This window comes from Thalassophryne amazonica, chromosome 12 (assembly GCF_902500255.1).
Source record: "Thalassophryne amazonica chromosome 12, fThaAma1.1, whole genome shotgun sequence".
NCBI classification, from domain to species: Eukaryota; Metazoa; Chordata; class Actinopteri; order Batrachoidiformes; family Batrachoididae; genus Thalassophryne; species Thalassophryne amazonica.
Window position 1 is genome coordinate 95,792,420 of NC_047114.1, and position 24,764 is coordinate 95,817,183.

The 24,764-nt window shown below is 42.4% G+C and overlaps 1 protein-coding gene across 6 annotated transcripts in view; it reads right to left on the bottom strand.

The window, feature by feature from the left end:
• LOC117521153 (receptor-type tyrosine-protein phosphatase mu-like) overlaps positions 1–24,764 on the bottom strand; it is a 467,264-nt gene that overhangs the window by 292,408 nt on the left and 150,092 nt on the right. For 5 of the 6 annotated variants that reach the window (XM_034182501.1, XM_034182498.1, XM_034182502.1 and 2 more), the window contains exon 1: positions 11,932–12,226. The exons of the other annotated variant lie outside the window; for it this stretch is intronic. In XM_034182501.1, coding sequence (XP_034038392.1) covers positions 11,932–12,195 — 264 coding nt within the window. In that variant the 5' untranslated portion in view covers positions 12,196–12,226. Of the gene's footprint in view, positions 1–11,931; positions 12,227–24,764 lie in introns of those variants that run through there. 6 annotated transcript variants of the gene reach the window in all.

Sequence of the window (24,764 nt, forward strand, 5' to 3'; positions counted from 1 at the left end):
ATATATATATATATACGAGGTCTATTAGATAAGAAACCGACACTTTTATTTTTTTTTTAACTATATGGATTTGAATGACGTGCAATTACACCAATCATGCTTGAACCCTCGTGCGCATGCGTGAATTTTTTCACACGTGTTGGTGATGTAATTTCCCTGTGGGCAGGCCTTGAGTGAGATGTGGTCCCGCCCTCTCGGCTGAATTCCTTTGTTTCACACGCCGCTCAAGACGGTGCGTGTTGCTTTATCAACATTTTTTCTGGACCTGTGAGGAATATCCGAGTGGACACTATTCGAGAAATTAAGCTGGTTTTCGGTGAAAAGTTTAACGGCTGATGAGAGATTATGGGGTGTTTCTGTCACTATAAGGACTTCCCACGGAGCGGGACGTCGCGCAGCGCTTCCAGGTGCCGTCGTCGGCCTGTTTCGACCTGAAAACATCCTAATTTAAGGCTTAATTCACCCAGGACGTCGTGAGAGAACAGAGAAGATTCAGAAGAGGCCAGCATGAGGACTTTATGCCGACATTCCACTGTTTAAGGACATTTTGTAATAAAAGACGTGTGCGCAAATTAGCCGAGTCGTTTCCGTGACGACTCGGCGAATCTGTGTGCGCCGCGACAGGAAAAACACCTCCGTGTTGAAAACCATTTGTAAAATTCAGGCGGCTTTTGATGGCTTTCAACAAGTGAGTAACTGAGAAATTGTTTAACAGCTTGGGCATGTTCCAACTTGCCCGTTAAGGTTTCCAACGGAGGTGTTTTTCCTGTCGCGACCCCCCGCGGTCGGGTCCGGCCCGACATGCGACTCTGCCCGCACGTTCTTTCATTACAAAATGTCAGTTAACAATGGAATGTCCGAATAAACTCCTCATGCTGACTTCTTCTGAAAGTTCTCTGTTCTCTGACGACTTACTGGGTCAACAGAGCCTGAAATGTGGAAGTTTTCAACTTGAAATGGCGAGACGCTGCCGCCTCGGAGCGCAGATCGCCGTCAGGCGTCGTGGGCCGTCCTTAAAGCGACACTACCAGACCAAAATCTCTAATCAGCCGTTAAAATTTTTACCGAAAACCAGCTGAATTTATCGAATGGTGTCCACTCAGTTGTGCCTTACAGTTTTGAAAAAATTTTTATCAAACAAAGCAGCAGTCTCTGAGCCAAAAACGACGAGAGGGTGGGCCACTCCTCACTCAAAGACTGCCCACAGGCGAATGACGTAACCGACAGGCATGAAAAAACTCTCGCATGCCCACGAGGGTTCAAGCATGTCTGATGTAATCACACGTGATTCAAATCCATATGGTTTTTGAAAAAAATAATAAGGTCGGATACTTTTCTAACAGACCTCGTATATACACACACACTTCTGTACTTCCAGTCCCTCAGTAAAGAAGCAGGCTGAGGTTAGCCGATGATAACACACCGTAATCAAACACAAAGTGTGGATTTTCCCCTCAGGTGCTCCTGGGTAAATGTCCAGGGAGGAGCACGGAGCGTCTCACCAAAATGAGCCGTGTCTCACTCCCCTCCAGACTTCCAGCTTTCACTCACACAGCCCCACCGATCACCGAGGGACAAAATAGGGGATCACGCCCAGCTGGGCGCATGCCAATCTGGGTGCCCCACCTCGCTGGATGAGTTTCATTCATCCAGGAACATTTTAGGGGAAAATCCACTCTTTGTGTGCGTATAGAAGTGGTGTGCGATCACAGTGCAGTGTCAGAGGTTACAAATTGGCTGATTTTTGATTATGACTCGGGAATTCTCACGCTTGACTGGAAGTACGGAAACCTAAAAAGAAAGAAAGAAAAAACCTATCTCGTAATTACGAGATCTTTTCTCGTAACTATGAGTTCAGCTCATAATTACGAGATCTGCGGTCTAATTTTTTTATCCAGTGAATGCAATACACTTCCGCAGATAACATACTTGAGTCATAAATAAATTTTATTGATTTGATCAGGCATATTTTCCTCAGTGACCTCCAGTACATCAAGTAAGAAATGTTTGCTACCACAGATAAACCTGATTTTCACTCAATAAATTTGATGATTGTGTTTTGATCTTGTTGTAAAATAGAGCTAGTGCAGAATAAATACACTTTCTAATTCACCCTGCTGCTAAAATTAGCAGCTAAGCATGCTAGTAGCTAAAGCGATTCGCTAAATGTGTTACAAAAGGACACAGCATGGATAACCGTATTTAAACACATTTTGACAAAAAGTGGCTTTCAAACAGGACTTTATTTGGCAGTATGGATGTTTATATTACACTGATGGTTGGAGATGATTCTTTATGTTTTCACTGTTTTTCTGCTGAAAACAAAATCTGCAGCTGACCTCGTTTGAGTTTGAGCATGTAGAATTTCTTTGTCTACATGGTAAATGTGAGACAAAGTAAAGCTAATAAAGATTTATTCCTCTTTTCTAGTCACAGCCTCATCGGGTTACTTAATTAACAATGAAATTAATATGTAAAACCCTTGATTACTGTGTGAAAATAGTAGGCAGCTACAGCATTCAACAGTTCTTGAATACCATCGTTTATGAAAATAAATGTAATGTTTTCATTTATGTTACATTTCTGTAAGTCCAAGCGTCTCATCGGCAGTCAACTTGTAATCACCCAGTGGACACGATCACCAACCAGCAGCGAAGAAGCTAAGGTAAGCAGCTAACCACATTATCAGTCATCTTAAAAAGTTTATTTGCATTTAGTGAGGTCAACACACACATTTACCTCCGCATGTATTACGTCTGTGCTACCGGACACTTCTAATGATGTTTTCACCGGTTCAGTGGCAACAAGAAGCAATTATGTTTTTCTGATGGGCCTGCCCAATAGCATTAATTACCACAGCAGTGGTTGTGTCCTAAATCAATAATGCACCAATTAAATTCATTTTTGCACTGAGCGAAAAGATGATCCTCAACACATCTAAAAACGGTGCCCAAAATTAAATTATTTAATATAATTTGCTATCTAACTTGCTTCATACACTTGCTTTCTTATTTTTACAGGTTCTGAATTAGTGGCAAAGTATTCTCAAGGTTGGCGCTAGGTCACTTCGGCAAAGTGACCAACCCGAAGGCAAGAATTTGTACTTCCATGACTGGCCGCTCAGTGAAAACACGCTCAGGTTGCATGTTGGTTTATTGAAATCATCCAGTTTTTTATTGTCTCTAACTTACTTCTCATGGCCAGCTGACAACTATCATTGCCTGGAACAATGAAATGTACACACTGAGCTGACCTAAACTAAACCGTTGTACATTAAATTGACTTTATTGATGAGTTTTGCCTTGTTAGATAATATCTGTGCTAATGCTTTATTTGATGTTAGCTATCAACTATTCGTGTTATTTGTTTGGAAGTTCTGAGAAATATAAGTTAAGTTTTACTTTATCGTGTGTCCAAGTCTGAGACACAGGGAGATCTCCCCCTGTTGGTGAGAGCCAGTAACATTAGAAATGTGAGACTAAACCACACCCAGGTTAACACCCACAAGGTATAAAAGGTGTTGTATAACTCATTTTATGGGCTTTAGGCCTGGTTTCTAATGTGACCTTGAATAAACTCAAAATGAGGAATAAAATGGTTTGGTTTTTGGTAAGGGGCAGAATTTTACATAAAAGAACCAGGTAGAAATAACAGCCTGTTTGAAAAGTGACTAAATTAAACGTGTTTCTGTTGAGTTCGGTAATGTTTTCACCAAGAAACTACGCCCCTTGAGGTTAAATGCCCGGACCGACCTTGAGAATAAATGCCAAAATTAGCTAGTTTCTAACTTGGGCCTTAAGTAGCAGTTTCACCAATTAAGCTCAAGCTAACATTTGCCGTACATACCATGAGCTCACCAACTCACTATCAAGCTTACTTTCTTATCTCTACAGGTTCTGAATTAGTGTCTACAGATGAATGCTAACATTAACTAGTGTCTAACGTTTGCTTTAAGTTACAGTTTCACCAATTAAGCTAAAGCTAACATTTGTCATACATTCTATTAGGTCACCCAATCGCGATCTAGCTTGTTTCATGCACTTACTTTCTTATCTTTACAGGTTCTGAATTAGCGTCAAAGTATAAATGCTAACATTAGCTACTTTCTACTTGCTATCTAGCTTGTTTCATACACTTATATTTTCACAGGTTCTGAACAGCCCAGTCTCATGCTTTTTTTATGTGCTCCCTTTACAAAATGAGTCACATTTTCGTGCAGTTTTTCTAACCCTTGTCCTAACTCTAACTCTAACCATAACCCCCACAGACTAAAGTCCCTTTATTCAGAGAATAACGTCAACTGAGAACATGGCACCATTTTGGGGCCAATTGTGCTGAACTACTGAATGAATCTTTTATGTTTTTAACTTTTTTTTTTTATCAGTTGACACACAGCAACACATCCAGGTACAGGTACTATGCATTTCATGATACCATCACAAAATGAATTTATGCTCCTATCATGAACATGTGGCACTTTTCCTGGTGGTATCAGGAAGTAATAGATGAATTCATTTTTCGTGATGCCATCACAAAATGCCATGTGATTGGGTTACTTCTGAATGAGTATCTACCGATAAATGCTAAATTTAGCTAGTTTCTAGCTTTTGGCTTAAGTTAAGCTGTGGTCACAACCCGCCGTACTTGCATGTGCGTGCAGTCTACTTGCAAAAACGTGGGCTAAATTTGGAGATCCGTACGTCGTAAGTACTGCCTCAGTACGAATTTAGGAGCACGCAGACACACGCAGACACGCCGTAGAGGTTTTAGTGCATGCAGAACTTTCACTGCGGTCAGGCTGCGGATTCACCAGCAGTACAGATGACGCACGTTGTGAGTACTGCCTCAGTATGGATTCAAAGCAACACATTTTCATTCAGTTACTATTGAATTAACCAAATCCGTACATAGGCAGTACGGATTACGGCACAATGTGGCTTCTCACTTGAACTTGGACTTTATTTCCAAATGTCAGCAACACACACTCCACAGCTTCATTCTGATAACTAGCTGTAACTTTTCGAGGCAAGTAAACACTCGTACAACTGACCGCTGCAGGCTGGACATGCTCATGCATCGCCGACGCCGAAAAACACCTGCCGCTCCGGTCCCGCTCATAAAAAAGAAAAGCAACCCCACACACACACACTGCTTTATTGTCATCTCTCTTTATCGTTACACTCCTAGAGACGTGCGTTGAACGTACTCCCTCCCTCTTCTTGCTACTGCCTCCGTACGTTTTCACAAAAACATAGTGGCCGTGGCATCCGCAGAAAATGTACGGCAAAAAAAAAAAAACGCACAGTGGGTTGTGACCGGGGTTTCACCTATTCAGCTAACATTTGCTGTATATACCATTAGCTCACCAACTCGCCATCTAGCTTGTTTCATACACTTACTTTTTTTAATCTTCACAGGTTCTGAATTAGTGCCTATGGATGAATGCCAACATTAGCTAGCTCCTAACGTTTGCCTTAGGTTACAATTTCACCTGTTAAGCTAAAGCTATTTACCATATATGCCATTAGCTCACCAACTTGATATCTAACTTACGAGGTCTGTGAGAAAAGTATCTGACCTTATTATTTTTTTCAAAAACCATATGGATTTGAATCACATGTGATTGCATCAGCCAAGCTTGAACCTTCGTGCGCATGCGTGAGTTTTTTCACGCCTGTCTGTTGCGTCATTCGTCTGTGAGCAGGCTTTGTGTGAGCAGTGGTCCACCCCTCTCGTCGTTTTTTTATTGAGAATAAATGTCTGAACGATTTGGAGCTTTGCTGCATCAATTTTTTTCCAGAAACTGTGAGAGACCTCCAGGTGGACACCGTTCGGAAAATTAATATGGCTTTCAGGGACGATTTTATGGGGATTACACAGATTTCGGAGTGTTACTGCCGCTTTAAGGACGGCCGCACTTTTTCGGCACATTCCGCTGTTACAGGAGTTTTTTTTTCATGGAAAAAAAAGCGGAGGGACGCGCCACGGAGCCGTTCATGACGCAGCACAAAACCACCTCGGTGTTGGTCTCACAGGACGGCTTTGAGGTGGCTTTCAGACAGATTCCGGTTGCTTTCCAGTCGTGTGATTATCCGATTGTGATTGTGCATGAGCTGGACCTGCCCCAACATGTCCTGTGAGGCTTCATCACAGCGTTGCTTTGCGCCATGCGGCTCCACCGCGACGCGCAGAACTCCTCCGCATGTCTGTCTTAATGTGCCGAAAAAGTGCTAATGTCCACGTCTTTTCACAATTCCTGTGCTAGTCAGATGACAGACAGCATCAAGACAGCATCCAGGTTAGAAATGAATGGCACATTCCACTGTTACAGGATTTTTTGTCATGGAAAGAGGAGCGGCTCCATCGCGATGCGCGGTGGAGCCGCATGGCGCAAAGCAACGCCGTGAAATCACACGACTGGAAAGCAACCGGAATCCGTCTGAAAGCCATCTCAAAGCCATCCTGTGAGACCAACACCGAGGTGGTTTTGTGCCGCGTCATGAACGGCTCCGTGGCGCGTCCCTCCGCTTTTCTTTCCATGAAAAAAAACTCCTGTAACAGTGGAATGTGCCGAAAAAGTGCTGATGTCCACGTCTCCTGCCTTTTTGTGAAAGTCAGACGACCTCCCGGATCAACAAAGCCTTCACGTTGGAAATGATCTGGTTGTTTCAGTGGGGTTTGAGCATGTCGATCGGCGCTGCGCTCTCAGCAGTTGTGGGCCGTCCTTAAAGCGGCAGTAACACTCCGTAATCTATTTAATCCCCATAAAATCGTCCCTGAAAGCCATATTAATTTTTCGAACGGTGTCCACCTGGAGGTCTCTCACAGTTTCTGGAAAAAATTTGATGCAGCAAAGCTCCAAATCGTTCAGACATTTATTCGCAATAAAAAAATGATGAGAGGGGTGGACCAGTGCTCACACAAAGCCTGCTCACAGGCAAATGACGCAACCGACAGGCGTGAAAAATTCACGCATGCGCATGAAGGTTCAAGCTTGGCTGACGCAATCACACGTGATTCCAATCCATATGGTTTTTGAAAAAAAATAATAAGGTCGGATACTTTTCTCACAGACCTCGTATTTCATACACTTGCTGTGTTATCTTCACAGGTTCTGAATTAGTGTCTATGGATAAATGTGAACAATAGCTAGTTTCTAACTTTTACCTTATTGGTCCAAGGGCCAAGCAGGTTTTCGGTACCACTTAAGGGGAAAAACGACACTTAGAATCCAGCCTCAGTGTATCATGGCCTATACAAAAATGTATGATAGCCATCCCAGGGTGGTAGCTGTAGCCAAGCAGGGGTCAATGAAAAATGACACAGAGGTCAAACTGTAAAAATGCTCCAGTCATGTTGAAAACTATATCACATTACTTGTCTGATCATAATGATTCCAAAAAGGTATAGTTTGGACCATCTATGATGGAATGTTCTGGAGTTATGGGGTCAAAACAGCAAAAATGGTGACAAAGGTCAATTTCAGTTTGTACAGGGGTCAAATATTAAAGTTGCTCCAATTTCAGTAACAAAATATACAAATTATTGTTTTGAGTTAACAGGGTTCTAAAAAGGAATAATTTGCACCATCTGTCATGCTTAGTTATCATGTTACAGGGTAACATACGTCACACGTCGCAGAATTCAGTGGATGACCTTATTTGACCTTTACTTTGGAGACAAAGCATTCAACACAGTCAAACTATTCCATTTATTGATCCTTTTATTTCAACCAATAATTTGCATCATTTTTTTGCTGAAATTGGAGCAACTTTAACTTTTGACCCCTGTACAAACTGAAATTGACCTTTGACACCATTTTTGCTGCTTTTACCCCAGAACGCCAGAACTTTCCATCATAGATAGTCCAAACTATACCTTTTTGGAATTGTTATGAGCAGCCAAGTATTGTGACATAGTTTTCAACATGATTGGAGCATTTTTACATTTTGACCTCTAATTTTCATTGACCCCTACCTGGCTACAGCTACCACCCTGGGATGGCTATCATACATTTTTGTGTAGGACATGATACACTGAGGCTGGATTCTAAGTGTTGTTTTTTTCCCCTTAAGTGGTACCGATTAGGTCAAAATTCATGACTGGCTCATGGACTATATGTTACACTTTCACCAATTAAGTTAAAACTAACATTTGCCATACATACATTAGCTCACCAATATTAAGTGAGGTCCTGAGATTGTCATTGTATAATTTGCACTCTGCAAAACAGTAGACGTTTAATCACATAAAGTTGTATGAAAAAGGCCCGCGATCCTGTCAGCAGTACACACTGACTATTTTGTAGAGCTGAAATACTCTGTTATTGCCTTTGCCTCCTTTCTTTCTCTTTTGTCATGTTGCTGACTCTATCTATCGAGTATTCAGTACTCAGAAGCTCAGTGGTGTTCTTTGTTAAGGAAGTCATCACGGTGACTAAGATGAGCAGAAAAGAGGAGCTTTCTCAGCTCCACTGTGGACCAGCAAAAGGCCATAATGAAGTAATTCTCAGAGGGACCATGTCCCGTTGGGAGGTTAAGAGGTCTCTCCACATCAATTAACATTTGGCGGTCTGCTGGAAAAAGCTCAGTGAAGACTAACAGCCAGGCATGTGTGAAATCACCTTGCCCCGGCTAGCAGCCACGCACATTGGTGAGTGAGAATGAGGTTTTAGAATTGGAAAAAGAAAAGAGGCTTGGATGGAAGACAGCAAAAATAGATTACCATGGATACCTAATTTCACTTCAAAAATCAGTATTTTAGGGCTCCTTCACACATAGTACGAAATGTGGTCGAATTGCCCGTGAAGTGCACATGAAGCAGGAATCGTATGCAATACATGCAAAATTGAAGCTGCCTCCAATGCCTCGAACACCTGTTGCTACAACTATTTGCGCACACCAGCGGCTGAAAGACAGAGTGTGCGCTGTGAGAGCCCATCGAATCCCTCTCGCAGCCAAGGTTGGGTAGAAGTACTTTGAAAGAATACATGTGGATTACATGTATGTATGTACATACACTCAACAAAAATATAAACGCAACACTTTTGGTTTTGCTCCCATTTTGTATGAGATGAACTCAAAGATCTAAAACTTTTTCCACATACACAATATCACCATTTCCCTCAAATATTGTTCACAAACCAGTCTAAATCTGTGATAGTGAGCACTTCTCCTTTGCTAAGATAATCCATCCCACCTCACAGGTGTGCCATATCAAGATGCTGATTAGACACCATGATTAGTGCACAGGTGTGCCTTAGACTGTCCACAATAAAAGGCCACTCTGAAAGGTGCAGTTTTATCACACAGCACAATGCCACAGATGTCGCAAGATTTGAGGGAGCGTGCAATTGGCATGCTGACAGCAGGAATGTCAACCAGAGCTGTTGCTCGTGTATTGAATGTTCATTTCTCTACCATAAGCCGTCTCCAAAGGCGTTTCAGAGAATTTGGCAGTACATCCAACCAGCCTCACAACCGCAGACCACGTGTAACCACACCAGCCCAGGACCTCCACATCCAGCATGTTCACCTCCAAGATCGTCTGAGACCAGCCACTCGGACAGCTGCTGAAACAATCGGTTTGCATAACCAAAGAATTTCTGCACAAACTGTCAGAAACCGTCTCAGGGAAGCTCATCTGCATGCTCATCGTCCTCATCGGGGTCTCGACCTGACTCCAGTTCGTCATCGTAACCGACTTGAGTGGGCAAATGCTCACATTATCTGGTGTTTGGCACGTTGGAGAGGTGTTCTCTTCACGGATGAATCCCGGTTCACACTGTCCCGGGCAGATGGCAGACAGCATGTGTGGCATCGTGTGGGTGAGCAGTTTTCTGATGTCAATGTTGTGGATCGAGTGGCCCATGGTGGCGGTGGGGTTATGGTATGGGCAGGTGTCTGTTATGGATGAAGAACACAGGTGCATTTTATTGATGGCATTTTGAATGCACAGAGATACCGTGATGAGATCCTGAGGCCCATTGTTGTGCCATACATCCAAGAACATCACCTCATGTTGCAGCAGGATAATGCACGGCCCCATGTTGCAAGGACCTGTACACAATTCTTGGAAGCTGAAAATGTCCCAGTTCTTGCATGGCCGGCATACTCACCGGACATGTCACCCATTGAGCATGTTTGGGATGCTCTGGACCGGCGTATACGACAGCATGTACCAGTTCCTGCCAATATCCAGCAACTTCGCACAGCCATTGAAGAGGAGTGGACCAACATTCCACAGACCACAATTGACAACCTGATCAACTCTATGCGAAGGAGATGTGTTGCACTGCATGAGGCAAATGGTGGTCACACCAGATACTGACTGGTATCCCCCCCCCCCCCAATAAAACAAAACTGCACCTTTCAGAGTGGCCTTTTATTGTGGGCAGTCTAAGGCACACCTGTGCACTAATCATGGTGTCTAATCAGCATCTTGATATGGCACATCTGTGAGGTGGGATGGATTATCTCAGCAAAGGAGAAGTGCTCACTATCACAGATTTAGACTGGTTTGTGAACAATATTTGAGGGAAATGGTGATATTGTGTATGTGGAAAAAGTTTTAGATCTTTGAGTTCATCTCATACAAGATGGGAGCAAAACCAAAAGTGTTGCATTTATATTTGTAATCTGATTACTTTTGGATTACTTTTCAAAGTAATCCTACCCAACCTTGCTCGCAGCAGGTGTCGGCCAATTCCAGGTGACACACACGCAAACATCTAACACTGCTCGCTCTGCCATTCGTACTATTAGCATGACAACAGTCAGCAGACTATCACTTATGAGCTGGATGTGAAATGTGTCTAAGTGCCCCCACAAGTGTGGTTTTGCAAACAGACACAGTGACACGGTGTGTGTGTGCTGAACTGACAGGGGGTGTGTCTGGCAACAGGAGCAGCTGTGGAGATCTGTGGTTCTGGACGGACGTGAACTAACAACTGTCCACTGTGACGCGCATGTGTCTGCTTGCTGTCCTCATGTGGACATACATAAAAACATATATTGCTGTTGCAATAGGGTGCAGCAAGCATGTGCATGGCACGCACATTGACAGGTTACCCCAGGTGAAACGGACCGTCAGATCATAACACGCAGCCGGCGATCTCAATGTCACATCATCCATGTGAGCTCTGTTCCACATGATGCGGTGTCTGTCGTGCGGCGCACCATCCACAAGACACGCGTGTTGGGCAGGACATGCAGGGCCGGCTGGACACACCACCAGCAGATGTGGACATGATAAGAGCGCCCTGCTTCTCATTCATATCATTTCATGACTGTACGTCTGTGTCCATGGGTCATCTACAGAGGAACAGATGGATCATACTTGTATTGTCCACTTGATAAGAGGGATTCAATGAAATGTGGTGTTTTTATATGGTGTGTGGTTGTATTTGTCTTAAATACGTCCATGTCCTTCTTGATATCTGGCATTTCCCCACACCTTTTACAGGACAGCGATGATAGCTCAGTGGTAATGTTTCTGGTTGACAATCAGAGCTTTTGGAAATTGCAGGTTCGAATCCCGTGGGTGGCATGTATTTTTTTTTTCACAGCAACTGCTTGATGCGGTTACACATGCTGCAGCTGCTCGCACTGTGTTCTCGCATGCACAAAACCGTCACATGTATTTTTTTTTTCCACAGCAGCTCACACTGTGTTCCCACGTGCACAAAACCATTGCAGCAGCATAGTTCATGCCTGCCCGCCGGCTCGATGTTTTCTTGGTTCGCTCATACGAGCTGTTCCGCCGTGATTTGCCCCGAGTTGTACTTCTTCGTACAATGTGTGAAGGGGCCCTTATAAAGGTTTGAATGGGGCATTGTTGGACTGCTTGGCCATTTTCAAAAGACTAAAATGTTGTTCTGTTCACACATTAATAAATTTAGTAAGGCTGTTAATCTTGACTACATTTCCTCACCTGGTAAAAGCTGGGCCAGTAGGTGCTGATGGCCAGCTCTACCTGTCCCCAGGTGCGAGTTGCTGAAGAGGACACATTCCAAACAGGCATCCCCATGGGACTGTTGTTTTCTTTGATGTAGACGTTTAGGTGGCCCGGCCGGCTGTTGTCTCTGCCTCCTATGTAGTAGTGGAAGATGACACAGTGGGTGTCGTTCTCCTTCAGCTGAGGCGTCAGCAGCAGGGCCTTCTGTCCTGCAAATCGCCCTGAAGTGTTCACCATCATGAAAGTTGAGCCTGCAAAATTAAGGTTTTTATATCTTAATCTGAAAGAGATTGCTATACAACAGAAATAGTTATAGGAGTTTAATTTGACAACAGTTCAAGTGGTGTCAACAGCTGTTCACGGTCATCTGGTGGATCACAATTTCATTTCAATTTATTACATTTTTATAGCACCAAATCACAACAAAGCTGCCTCAATGTGCCTCACAGGTCTAACCTTACCAACCCCTAGAGCAAGAACACAGGTGACAGTGGTAAGGAAAAACTCCCTGTGATGATATTGAAGAAGAAACCTCAAGCAGACCAGACTCAAAGGGGTGACCCACTGCTTAGGCCATACTAACAGTTACAAGGTTTTTACAAAGTTTTACAGAGCTGAAGAAACAGAAAACAGGAATTTAAAACATCTGCTGCATCAGCTTCAAGCATGGTATCTCGCTATCAGTCCAGCATCCTGTTATCTACAGACACCACTCCTACGCATTTCTCTCTGCACCATGGACAGAGAGAAAAAGAGCAGAATCAGTCAGCTGGAAAAACCACACCTAAGGTATAATTCATTAACATTATATGGACAGAAAAAACCCATGTAGGTGCCTGACTTAAAACACTTACAACACCGAGCCCACCCCACTAATTCCAGTGGAAACAAGAAGGAGCTCTGAAAGAGTGCAACAAGTGTCTCAAGCCCCGGTCACACAGCACTAACGAAGGACAACAAAGCCCAAACGAAACAAGAAATCTGGACTTTCATTGACTTTCGGAGAGATCATTACACCTTTGTCCGTTTCATTCCTGCAGCTGGCGCTTTGTCAGAATTTTTAAACTGCTGAAAAAATGTGAAGGAATAACGATGACAACCTCAATTCGTCTGTATTTCATTTTGCTTTCTTTCTTGGCAGTTTCTTATTGCTTGCTTAGTTTTTGTAACGTTAGCACATCGTTTGACTTTGACTTTCATTCAACCTCTCAAGTCAGGTTGACGATATCTGAACGAATCAAGAACTAAAGCTTCAACGAGCTGAACGTAAAACATCTTTGTATCGTTAATGAATTGTCCATGTTTGAGACGATAAAGCAATGTTTTCATGCAGACACAATAGCATTAAGAACATTTTATCAACTGCTTTAACTATTTACACATGCTCCAGCCGTTTGTTGCTGCCTGGGTGTGCACACACGTTGTTGTGAAGACAAACAAAATCCCGCACCTGGAAGTACTACGGCCATGAGCACAGGGCTGGCTGCGCTTAGTTTTATACCTGCTTTCGTGAACGTTTCCTTTTGATTTTGTTTAAAGCATCGAGGTCAACCTTCACTTAATTTTTCTTTTGTTAGTTTCAGTTTTGTTTCATTCCTTTCTTTGCTCTTGATTCGCAGGCTTTTCAGTGATAGGAAAGGTGCAGGATCATTCATCCACCTTTTCTTGATGTTTTGTGAGTTTCTGACTTTTATTCTTCCTCCAGCTATCATTGTGTGCCGTGTGGCCGGGCCCTCAAATGTAAATTATTCTTTGTGAATCAGTGATACCGGAACAGATGGCTCTATATGGTTTGGCCAACGATCTCCAGCCCGACTCCTGGAGAGCAGTTGTTCTACTTCTTTTCTAACTTTTTCTGCTCCACCCACAACTAATTAACTCAGTCAGCTTTGTTCACCCAATCAAAGAGTTGAGAAACACCGGAGTAAAAAAAAAACAGTTTTGAGTAGAGCAGGTAGACATAAAACACATGCAGGGCAGGTTGTCAACCTCTGGTCTTGATGTTTGATCATTGATCAAGTTCAGTAGAGATGAGCAGAGGTGGGACAAAGTGGCCATCAAGTCACTCTCAAGTCATCAATCAGCAAGTCCCAAGTCAGCTCTCAAGTCATAATGACCACCAATTGTTTGCAAGCTGACTTGAGACTATAAGATTGATGACGAGAATGACTTGATAATGACTTCATGAGTAAAAGGACCTGGGAGGAGTAGGTCAACAAACACACATGATCTTGGCCCCAATGACTGAGTTTGGGCAAATTTAACCTTGTTGAGCAATTCTGGAGACTATCTCCACATATGTGCCATATTTGTCATCATTGACCCCGATGGACCGCTGCTGCCGTCGCTGCCAAAGATGTGCCAACGTTTGGTGCAAATCAGAGAAAAAACTAAATTTTGACCAAAAAAAAAAATACCTTGTCCCCAATGATTTGGCAAATCTCACCTTGCCTAGATAATTCTAGAAACCACCTCCATATGTGTGCGTTAGGTACAAATTGTAGTGAAAACTTTTAATTTTGACCTGCGTGCCCACCACCACTACCATCAATAACCTTGACCAACAAACGAGGCAGTAGATAATGAGAAGGATGGTTTATAATGCTAATGGAACAAAACAAAAACAGACTACGCAGGCAGAAAGCAGGTAAATAAGTTGCTGAGGTGAAATATTTTATTTTTCATGCTAAAAATTCAAGTATGGACTCTGAATTGTTAGGGGGTGGGGGGGGGGGGGAATTGCCTCCCTCTTCAAATTGCTAAAATAAAGCATCTCTAATCATTCTCATTCATCAAAGTACAAAGACATTTTTAGGAGAAGATCCTAAGAATGTTGGATGTTTGAAAATGGTGTTTTCCTTTAATGACACAGGGACGAGAAATGATGAGAAATCAATAAGTTAAAATCTATTTGCCCAGCAAGTCCCATTTACTAGATTTTATTGCTTCCATTCAATAGGAAAGGTTAATCAAATCCTCTCTCCTTTCCCTAATAAAACACAAGCCAGAATTATTATATTGGCAAACTTTCAAGGAGATGCAGAAGACATTCTATTTGTCATCATCCTATTTAGCTGGCGTTGGAAATGAGACGGCACAAGTGCATTTGACACGCAGCCAAAGACACTCCGTTTATGGTGAAATATGTATTTAATTTTTTTTTTTTTTTTTTTTTTTTTGTGAAATGTGACAGTGAACTGAAGGTGCATTTTGCTTCGAGATGAGGAAAAAAAAATGTGTGCACTGCCGCTCTGCATGCAAAACGCAGCTCAGCTGCAGCGGATGTGAGTCTTTATTATTAACATATGGTGATTGGCTGAGATTTGTTGTTAAAAAGAAGGTGAATTATGTTAACTAAATCAGCAGGGTCGCTCCCCAGACTCTCACAAACCCATATTTGTTCCATCAATGACTCGAGCCTGCCCACTTGTCTTGTTGTGCTGCACTCGTAACGCTCCCCAATTCCATCTGTCTCCAGCTTCAGATAACGAGTGGGGGCTCTGTGGCGCTGTCATGTTACACAATGAAACAGGGGGTGGAGGAGGAGGAGGAGAGGCAGCGGGCTGTGATGGCACCAGTCAGGCCTCTCGGGTTTGTTTGTCAGGTGGAAGCAAGTTGCTGTTTTAAACGATCTCAGAGTGTTAGGATCGTGTGAACGTTTCAGTGAAGAGCCACGGACACTTGTAGTAATGACTCACGTGCACTCAGTCATGAAAACACACAAACACAGACACAGACAAATAAACCACGCTTGTTTATTGGTGACAATGTGCACGTTGGGATGTGCAGCTGGAATGCAGAAAATGTGATTTCTGCTATTTGGGCCACTTAGAAAACCACATGAAGTCAAATATGAAAGTGGAACCTCTTTGGTTACGAGTAATCCTCCGCCGGTTAGATGGAGAAACTTGCTAACTAGATAGCGACGCTGTTTCATCACTGTAACCTGGGCATGACCTTAAATATGTTCAAGGTCACTCAAGGTCAATTTAGAAGTTGCGTATTATTAGCCCATATATGACTTCCTGCCCATGTCTAATAGTAACCATGGGTTCATCTGGCACACTTTAGCCAATATACAAGGGGCGATCTGAGAGGTTTTGAGTTTGACCCAGAACACATAGGGTGTGGTTCTCCATCTTTTACATTCTGAGAAACCAACATTTCTCAATACAGTGGTCCCTCGCTATAACGCGGTTCACCTTTCGCGACCTTGCTGTTTCGCGGATTTTTTTTAGTCCAACTTTGCATGCTTTTTTTTTTACAGTGCATTGTGTTCCACGTCCTCATCAAGCAGCCGGTCGCGACACCGCGAAGGGAGAGCACACGCATTGTGTTCTGCGTGTCTGTTTATAAGAATCTTCTCGACCAGAAGAAAAAAGAGCACCAACAACTACCCATAACTGTGTTCTACACTTGGAAAAAGACACCTGCAGCGAGGTGTGAGTCAGTGGAAAAAGACGTGACAGCGCAGCGGTGCCAGGACGAAGAGGCGCGATTAGAGGAACTGTGAAATACTGGTCAGTCACTATTAATAATTTCTTATGTGTCCAACCTCGTACGTTGATCGTTAAAATTAATTTCGTTAGTTCTAAAAGCCATCATAATTATTTAAAGGAAAACGTTCTATTTTTATTTCTCAAATAAATGTTTGGGCCTGAAAACAGGTTGGTCTTATTTTTCTACTCAGGTTTGAACTTTGAGAGTGTTTACACACGAGAGAAAAGTGAGAAAATGTTCATGCCTGATTGAGAAAAGTGTATAAAGTGTGTAGTGAGGGGTTTTACAGCCTTAATACTTCTATAATAATTGTAAAAAATAACGCTGACCACTTCGCGGATTTCGCCTATAGCAGGCTATTTTTAGAACGTAACTCCCGCGATAAACGAGGGACCACTGTATTGCACCCAGTGAGTCAGAACATCCCTTGCAGTGGAGAACCACACCCTACTTCTGCTGGGTCAGGCTCCAAAAGTCTCAGTTGCCCGTGGCAAATGATAAAAGCTTGAGTAACCTTTTTTGTGACCTTCAAGGTCACCCAAGACCAAAGGTCATGTGAGTGACATACGAGGTCTATTAGAAAAGTATCTGACCTTATTATTTTTTTCAAAAACCATATGGATTTGAATCACGTGTGATTGTGTCAGACAACTTGAACGCGCAAAGCCTCCTCTCCTCTTTCCATGACAAAAACTCCTGGATGCTGTGTTTTATCCAGGACGTTGTCTGACTAGCACAGGAATTGTGAAAAGACATGGTCATCAGCACTTTTTCAGCACATTGAGACCAGAGGTGTCAAGTAACGAAGTACAAATACTTCGTTACTGTACTTAAGTACACTTTTTAGGTATCTATACTTTACTCCTTTACTTATTTTTCTGCCTACGTCTGACTTCTACTCATTACATTTTCACACAAGTATCTGTACTTTCTATTCCTTACATTTTTAAAACAGCCTCGTTACTCTTGGCTTCAGTTTAATGTTTATTTATATATATATATATATATATATATATTTCACGTCATGTGCGCCTGTAATCAACTTTTCTGCAGCACGGCTTTGCTTTGAACCGTGAACCAATCGAAGCAGTGGTTCGCAGATTGAATGCTTCGACCTATTGCTTCGTTTATTCTTTCTTTCTTTCGCTTAATTTTCCCCCGCTAAAATCCTAAAGAGCATACTTCTGTGAGTATTATTTACCTTTTCTATGTTAAACCGACCTGTTATGGTCTTCTGAAACAGCTCATAGATGTATTTTCTAACTTAAAAACGGGAGCGACGCTAACGCGTTAGCATGTCTATGGCGTTTTCAATGTTAAAAGTTAGCATTAAGCAATTGCAGCTCTCATCACGTTCGGGTGCATTTGTTTTCAAATTGTAATATTTCTTAAATTTATTTTTGTTTATATATCAATAATCTAATGATTATTATATACAATTTTAGAGAAAGAGGCAAAAAGAACCTGAATAGAAACACAACAGAAAATATAAAAGCAACTAACAATGAACATATACTCAACAAAAATATAAACGCAACACTTTTGGTTTTCCACATACACAATATCACCATTTCCCTCAAATATTGTTCACAAACCAGTCTAAATCTGTGATAGTGAGCACTTCTCCTTCACTGAGATAATCCATCCCACCTCACAGGTGTGCCATATCAAGATGCTGATTAGACACCATGATTAGTGCACAGGTGTGCCTTAGACTGCCCACAATAAAAGGCCACTCTGAAAGGTGCAGTTTTGTTTTATTGGGGGGGGGATACCAGTCAGTATCTGGTGTGACCACCATTTGCCTCATGGAGTGCAACACATCTCCTTCGCATCATCCGTGAAGAGAACACCTCTCCAACGTGCCAAACGTCAGCGAATGTGAGCATTTGCCCACTCAAGTCAGTTACGACAACGAACTGGAGTCAGGTCGAGACCCCGATGAGGACGACGAGCATGCAGATGAGCTTCCCTGAGACGGTTTCTGACAGTTTGTGCAGAAATTCTTTGGTTATGCAAACCGATTGTTTCTGCAGCTGTACGAGTGGCTGGTCTCAGACGATCTTGGAGGTGAACATGCTGGATGTGGAGGTCCTGGGCTGGTGTGGTTACACGTGGTCTGCAGTTGTGAGGCTGGTTGGATGTACTGCCAAATTCTCTGAAACGACTTTGGAGACGGCTTATGGTAGAGACATGAACATTCAATACACGAGCAACAGCTCTGGTTGACATTCCTGCTGTCAGCATGCCAATTGCACGCTCCCTCAAATCTTGCGACATCTGTGGCATTGTGCTGTGTGATAAAACTGCACCTTTCAGAGTGGCCTTTTATTGTGGACAGTCTAAGGCACACCTGTGCACTAATCATGGTGTCTAATCAGCATCTTGATATGGCACACCTGTGAGGTGGGATGGATTATCTCAGCAAAGGAGAAGTGCTCACTATCACAGATTTAGACTGGTTTGTGAACAATATTTGAGGGAAATGGTGATATTGTGTATGTGGAAAAAGTTTTAGATCTTTGAGTTCATCTCATACAAAATAGGAACAAAACCAAAAGTGTTGCGTTTATATTTTTGTTGAGTATACATACATAAATACATACATACATACATACATACATAAATAAATGTTTCCTATGAACACCTAGTGACTCTTACACCTCCACTTCATCCCTGTCTTATTTAATGACAGTTTGTTTCAGTCAAACCATATTTTCAATGTGTTAATTTCTTCAGTGATTTCCTCCAGAACTATCTGCCAAACTAGAAAACTGCTGCATCCTAGAAAGAGCAGAATACTACTGGAATGAATTTGAATAAGGAAAGTTGTTTTTTTTTTTTCCTCACTAAATAGATGCTGCACTCACTCCAGTTTATCGTCTGGAATAGTCCCAGATTGCATTTCAGAGCTTCTAGAATTGAAACATTTTCGTGCAGGTGGTGTTGGGGGGTAATTTTGGGTTTTGGGTCTTGGGCCACATGTAGAACGAATCAGTTTTTAAATTAAGCTTTCAATTCATATAGTGGCATCTACTTTTTTTTTTCTTTTTTTTTTAAAGGTTACTTTATACTTTTATACTTTAAGTAGGTTTTGGAGCACATACTTTTTCACTTTTACTTGAGTAAAGAGGTCAAGTTGATACTTCAACTTTTACCAGAGTGTTTTTAAACTGCAGTATCTATACTTCTACTTAAGTAACAAATGTGTGTACTTTTGACACCACTGATTGAGACAGACATGTGGAGGAATTCCGCGCGTCGCGGCGGTGCCGCATGGCGCACAGCAACGCTGTGATGAAGCCTCACGGGACATGTTCTGGCATGTCCAGGCACATCCACAATTTCTCGGATAATCACTCGATGGAAAAACCATCGACAGCTGTCTGAACGCCATCTCAAAGCCGTCCTGTGAGACCAAAACGGAGGTGGTTTTGCCTCCGCTCGGCTTTCCATGACAAAATCTCTTGTTAAAAGTGAAATCTGCCAGAAAATGGTTGATGTCCAGCTCTTGTGATAACCAGAGAAATGGCACACAATGATCACGGATCCAGACAGCCATCCGTTTAGAAATGAAATGGTCGTTCAGCCTGTCGATGGCGGCTTCGGAGCGCGGCGTGCCCCACAGCCGCTGGGGGCCGTCCTTAAAGCGACAGTAACACTCCTTATTCTCTACCAAGCCCGTAACATTTTCACCAAAAGCCAGATAAATTTTTCTAATGGTTTCCAGCTGAAAAAATTCTGATGGAAAAAAAGCCCAAATCATTCCGCCATTTCCTGACAATGAAAATCCGCCGAGGGGGGTGGACCACTCCTCACTCAAGCCTGCTCACAGGAGAATGACGGCAGGCGTGAAAAAACTCAAGCATGCGCACGAAGGTTCAAGCTGGCTGATGCAATCACACGTGATTCAAATCCATATGGTTTTTGAAAAAAATAATAAGGTCGGATACTTTTCTAATAGACCTCGTAAACATGTTTGTGTTTAGCAGTAACCATACAGAGGAGTAGCTTTCGCCAGTTCCTCAAAGTAGCCATTCGAAATTAGTTTCAGAAGGTCAGAGGTCATGTGAGCAATATAAAAATGATATATGTCTTCACATTAGTGGTTAAGAGTAGCCGTATGTGTATCTTTAATAAATTCCTCAGAATATTGGTCCCATAATTTAATCTTGACCGGTGACCTTGACTTTTACTTTTTTTTTTTTTTTTTTATTCTTCAAATCAATTCACTTTGTTCTTGGGTGACCTTCAGTAATTTCACCAGCTTTGGTCTAAATCAGGTCATTTTGTTCACACATAGTTGTCGAGACACACAATACCTCTGCATGTATTACCACACCCAGCTGGAAATGTATTAATACTGTTATGTATTTGGGCCCTGGTAAATGTATGGTAAGGGCAGCTTTGTCAGATTACAGTTCAGGGAAATTGTATCTACATCAGGTGTACATTTTGGGAATACATCATTTTATGTTTAGACGTGTGTGTGATTCCTTCACTGTCTCATGTTGAGAGTTGATTAGAAACAGGTATTCTCAAGGGACTTGATAGGCCTGCCTTTATTTTACATTACGGTCATTTTGCAAGATAAAACATGTCAACATGACCCAAAACAGGAGGTTCACTGATCCTCACCTAGCTATAAACTATTAGAACCCAGAAATTCAGAGCTGAATATGTAATAGACACAATGACTGACTGCATTGAGTTCCCACTGCTAATTGCAGGAAATATACCATTTTTTCCAGAGTATAAGTCACATCTGTCAAAAATTGCATTGTGAACAAAATTAAATAAAACATATAAGTCACGCCAGAGTACAGGTCATACTTTGTTCTGTATGTAGAACTCACTTTTAACAGTGTTACCCTGGGGGCAAGTTTAACAACTGACGGGAATTGAGTATAGCACATGTGCACACCACAGCCTGTGCTGTTACTTAATATAAGGACTTTTAAATTCCAAGAAATAAGCGAAATAGACAAATAAACCGGCATTGGATGACATATTGGTTATTATCTGATGCGGTTTGGACAAAATAAATCATCAGATGGACACAGATTGCTGGCACACATCTTTGGAAACACTAAAGCAAAATGTGTTATTTAGATGTTTTTAATTAGCTCTTTACTTAGGCATTTTCTGCATTGTCAAAGTGTGCTTTTATTAATGGCAATTAATCTTTCATTACTGGAGCTTATTTTGTTTCGTGCTTTGATTCCTAGGAAAGCCCCATATAAATAATTTATTATTAATAGTGGAATACATATTTTTTTTAAAGGCATATAAGACATATACGAGGTCTATTAGAAAAGAAACCGACCGTTTTATGTGTGAGTTTTTTCACGCCTGTCGGTGACGTCATTCGCCTGTGAGCACGCCTTGTGGGAGGGGTGGTCCAGCCCCCTCGTCGGATTTTCATTGTCTGAGAAGTTGCTGAGAGACTGGCATTGTGCTTCATCAAAATTTTTTCAAAAAACTGTGAGGCACATCCGAGTGGACACCATTCGAGAAATTCAGCTGGTTTTCGGTGAAAAGTTTAACGGCTGAGAGATTTTTGGATTGTTTCTATCGCTGTAAGGACTTCCCACGGAGCGGGACGTCGCGCAGCGCTCCGAGGCAACATCGTCATCCTGTTTCAAACTGAAAACCTCCAAATTTAAGCCTCTGTTGACCCAGGACGTCGTGAGAGAACAGAGAACTTTCAGAAGAGGTCGAAATCAGCAGTTTATCCGGACATTCCACTGTTAAAGGAGATTTTTTTAATGAAAGACGTGCGGACGGATTGGCGCGTTGGCTCGCAGCCGGCGCAGCGTGCCCGCCACAGGAAAAACACCTCCATTGGAAGCCTTAAGGACAAGTTGGAACATGCCCTGCTGTTAAATAATTTCTCAGATACTCACTCAACTGAAAGCCACCAAAAGCCACCTGGATTTTACAAATGCTTATCAACACAGGCGTGAAAAAATTCTCGCTTGCCCACGAGGGTTCAAGCTTGGCTGATGTAATCACACGTGATTCAAATCCATATGTTTTAAAAAAAAAAAATAAGGTCGGATACTTTTCTAATAGACCTTGTATGTGTATAAGCCACATTATGTCTCAAACTAGCAAAAAATACTAAAGGATTATTAACTGAGCATGAGGTCTGTACGTTAAAATATCAGACTAAAGCTCGATCCGTGCAAAAAACATATTTTCCCGTACAGACCGAGCAAGTGAGGTTAATAATTAGCTTATTATATGGCTAATATATAAACATGTAAACTTACGGTATTGCCCGAAATGAAAGCTGCTCAGCTCGTAGTCAGACCTGTTTGCTTTCTTCACCTCCATGACAAACTTGCTAACAGATGGTCCAATTGTTAGCTGTTAGGTTTGCAATCCGTGTGTTTTTTTCCGATGCTGGTTAGATGTTATGGAGTATGTTCATGTCTGACTTGGTTTTTCTAATCGTGTTTTAGCTTCCGTTTTGTAACGAATGTGATACGCGTTCGATTGTAAATGGTAAATGGACTGCATTATATAGAGCTTTTTCCATCTGCATCAGACGCTCAAAGCGCTTTACATTGATGCCTCACATTCACCCATTCACACAGACACACACACACCGACGTCAGGGTGCTGCCATGCAAGGCACACACCGGAAGCAACTTGAGATTCAGGACCTCGCCCTTGGATTTCTCTGGAGCATGTGCACTGTTGCACTCCAGTGTGTGAGCATTAAACAATCGATTGTTCAGTTATGAGCCACTAACATGAAGTTGTCGTTCTGCCAGAGCCTTTAAATGTGCTATTCACCTCCATTCTGTCTCCGATCCAACGCTGAGGCAAACTGTTTGTGTAGCCGCGGAGGAACAGGCCAGGAGACACACAGACACTAGTTTGTCCAATCAGCTGGCTCTGTACAAGGGCTTTTAATAACAATCGACCATCTGCTAAAGGTACCCACAATACCAACTACCTCCCCAAAAGGCATCAGCAACCCTCGTGTGATGTGAAGCAGCACTAATAATCAGGTGATGAATTGTGCACTTGTAGCTCATGTTGCTTTCTGGTTAAACAGGCTGTTTTGCTATTCATTTAAAGCAGTCGCACTGCGCCGTGTTGCACAGGAGAATTATGCACAGCAGTGGCCTTTGTTGGTAATTAAAGATGAAAACATATCCGATCTCCCTGTTCTGTATTTGTGCAGTTTTACCTCCAGGTTAATGCATGTGAACAACAGGTGCACCGTGCAAGAAGTCACATCTTGTTCGATGAGGCTTACTGCAGTTGTCACTCCTATTACAGTGGAATTACCTGCTAGAAACGTCAATATTGAGGATTTTTCTCTCCCGGACCAGACAGCGTGCAAAACCACAGCAATGAGGCTGAGATATCCTAGACACACAAACTACAATTTGTCTTGACATGAGATCAGCAAAGCCAAACAAAGCGAGACAAAAACGTCTATCCTCGTTTTGGACGACCGCGAAACATACAAATGCAGCATTTCAAGCGATGCCGTAGCATGTCGTTGTGCCGACGTCGTCACTCTCAGCCGAACTGAAGAAAGTGACGGGAGAAAGCCGATTGTCATTCGGCTTCAGCGCTCTTCGAGTCTAATGACCACATACTCCACAGGACCTGATGCACCATGACAAGCTAATTAGGCAGCTAGACAAAGAGCAAATTATAATGACACTATGTTAGTGCTGCACTAATGAGGTAGTGGTGCACATGGGTGTTTTCTCTCTGTTCCTCTTTCTCTATCGCTTGTGCCTTAACAATGGCGTGTTCAAAACCAATTAAAAATAGAGCGCTCTCTGCACACCTGAGGTCTGCCTGGGCTACAACTACTCTGCAAAGGCCAGGCTGATGCTATTGTCTAAAAGGAACAGATTTTTTTATTATTATTACAACAATGTAGGGCACATTCACCTTCCATTATGGTGATGGCTGAACATGCAAAACATGGGGACAAGTATGAAAAATGCATTGCTTAAAGACATGTTCTTTGTTCAGATGCATTCATGCAGCTCTTATTAAAAGATCATGTGGTTTCTCACAATACATAAAATAATAAGGTATGACAAATCTCTAATGGGGTGTTCATCATCATCGAACCATATTGAAAGTGGGCTCCTGCACTGTTCAGTTCTTGCATGGACTTCGTGTTGGGTTGGCTTTTGGAAACCAGCGAGTTGAGTGCGGAAAGTAGAGGAACGGTTAACTGACCTAGATTTCTTGGTGATGTGTGTGATGCTGTGATCTTTGGGTCCTCAAAGATCACAGAATCCGAGTGTCTGGTTTTGCAATTGTCC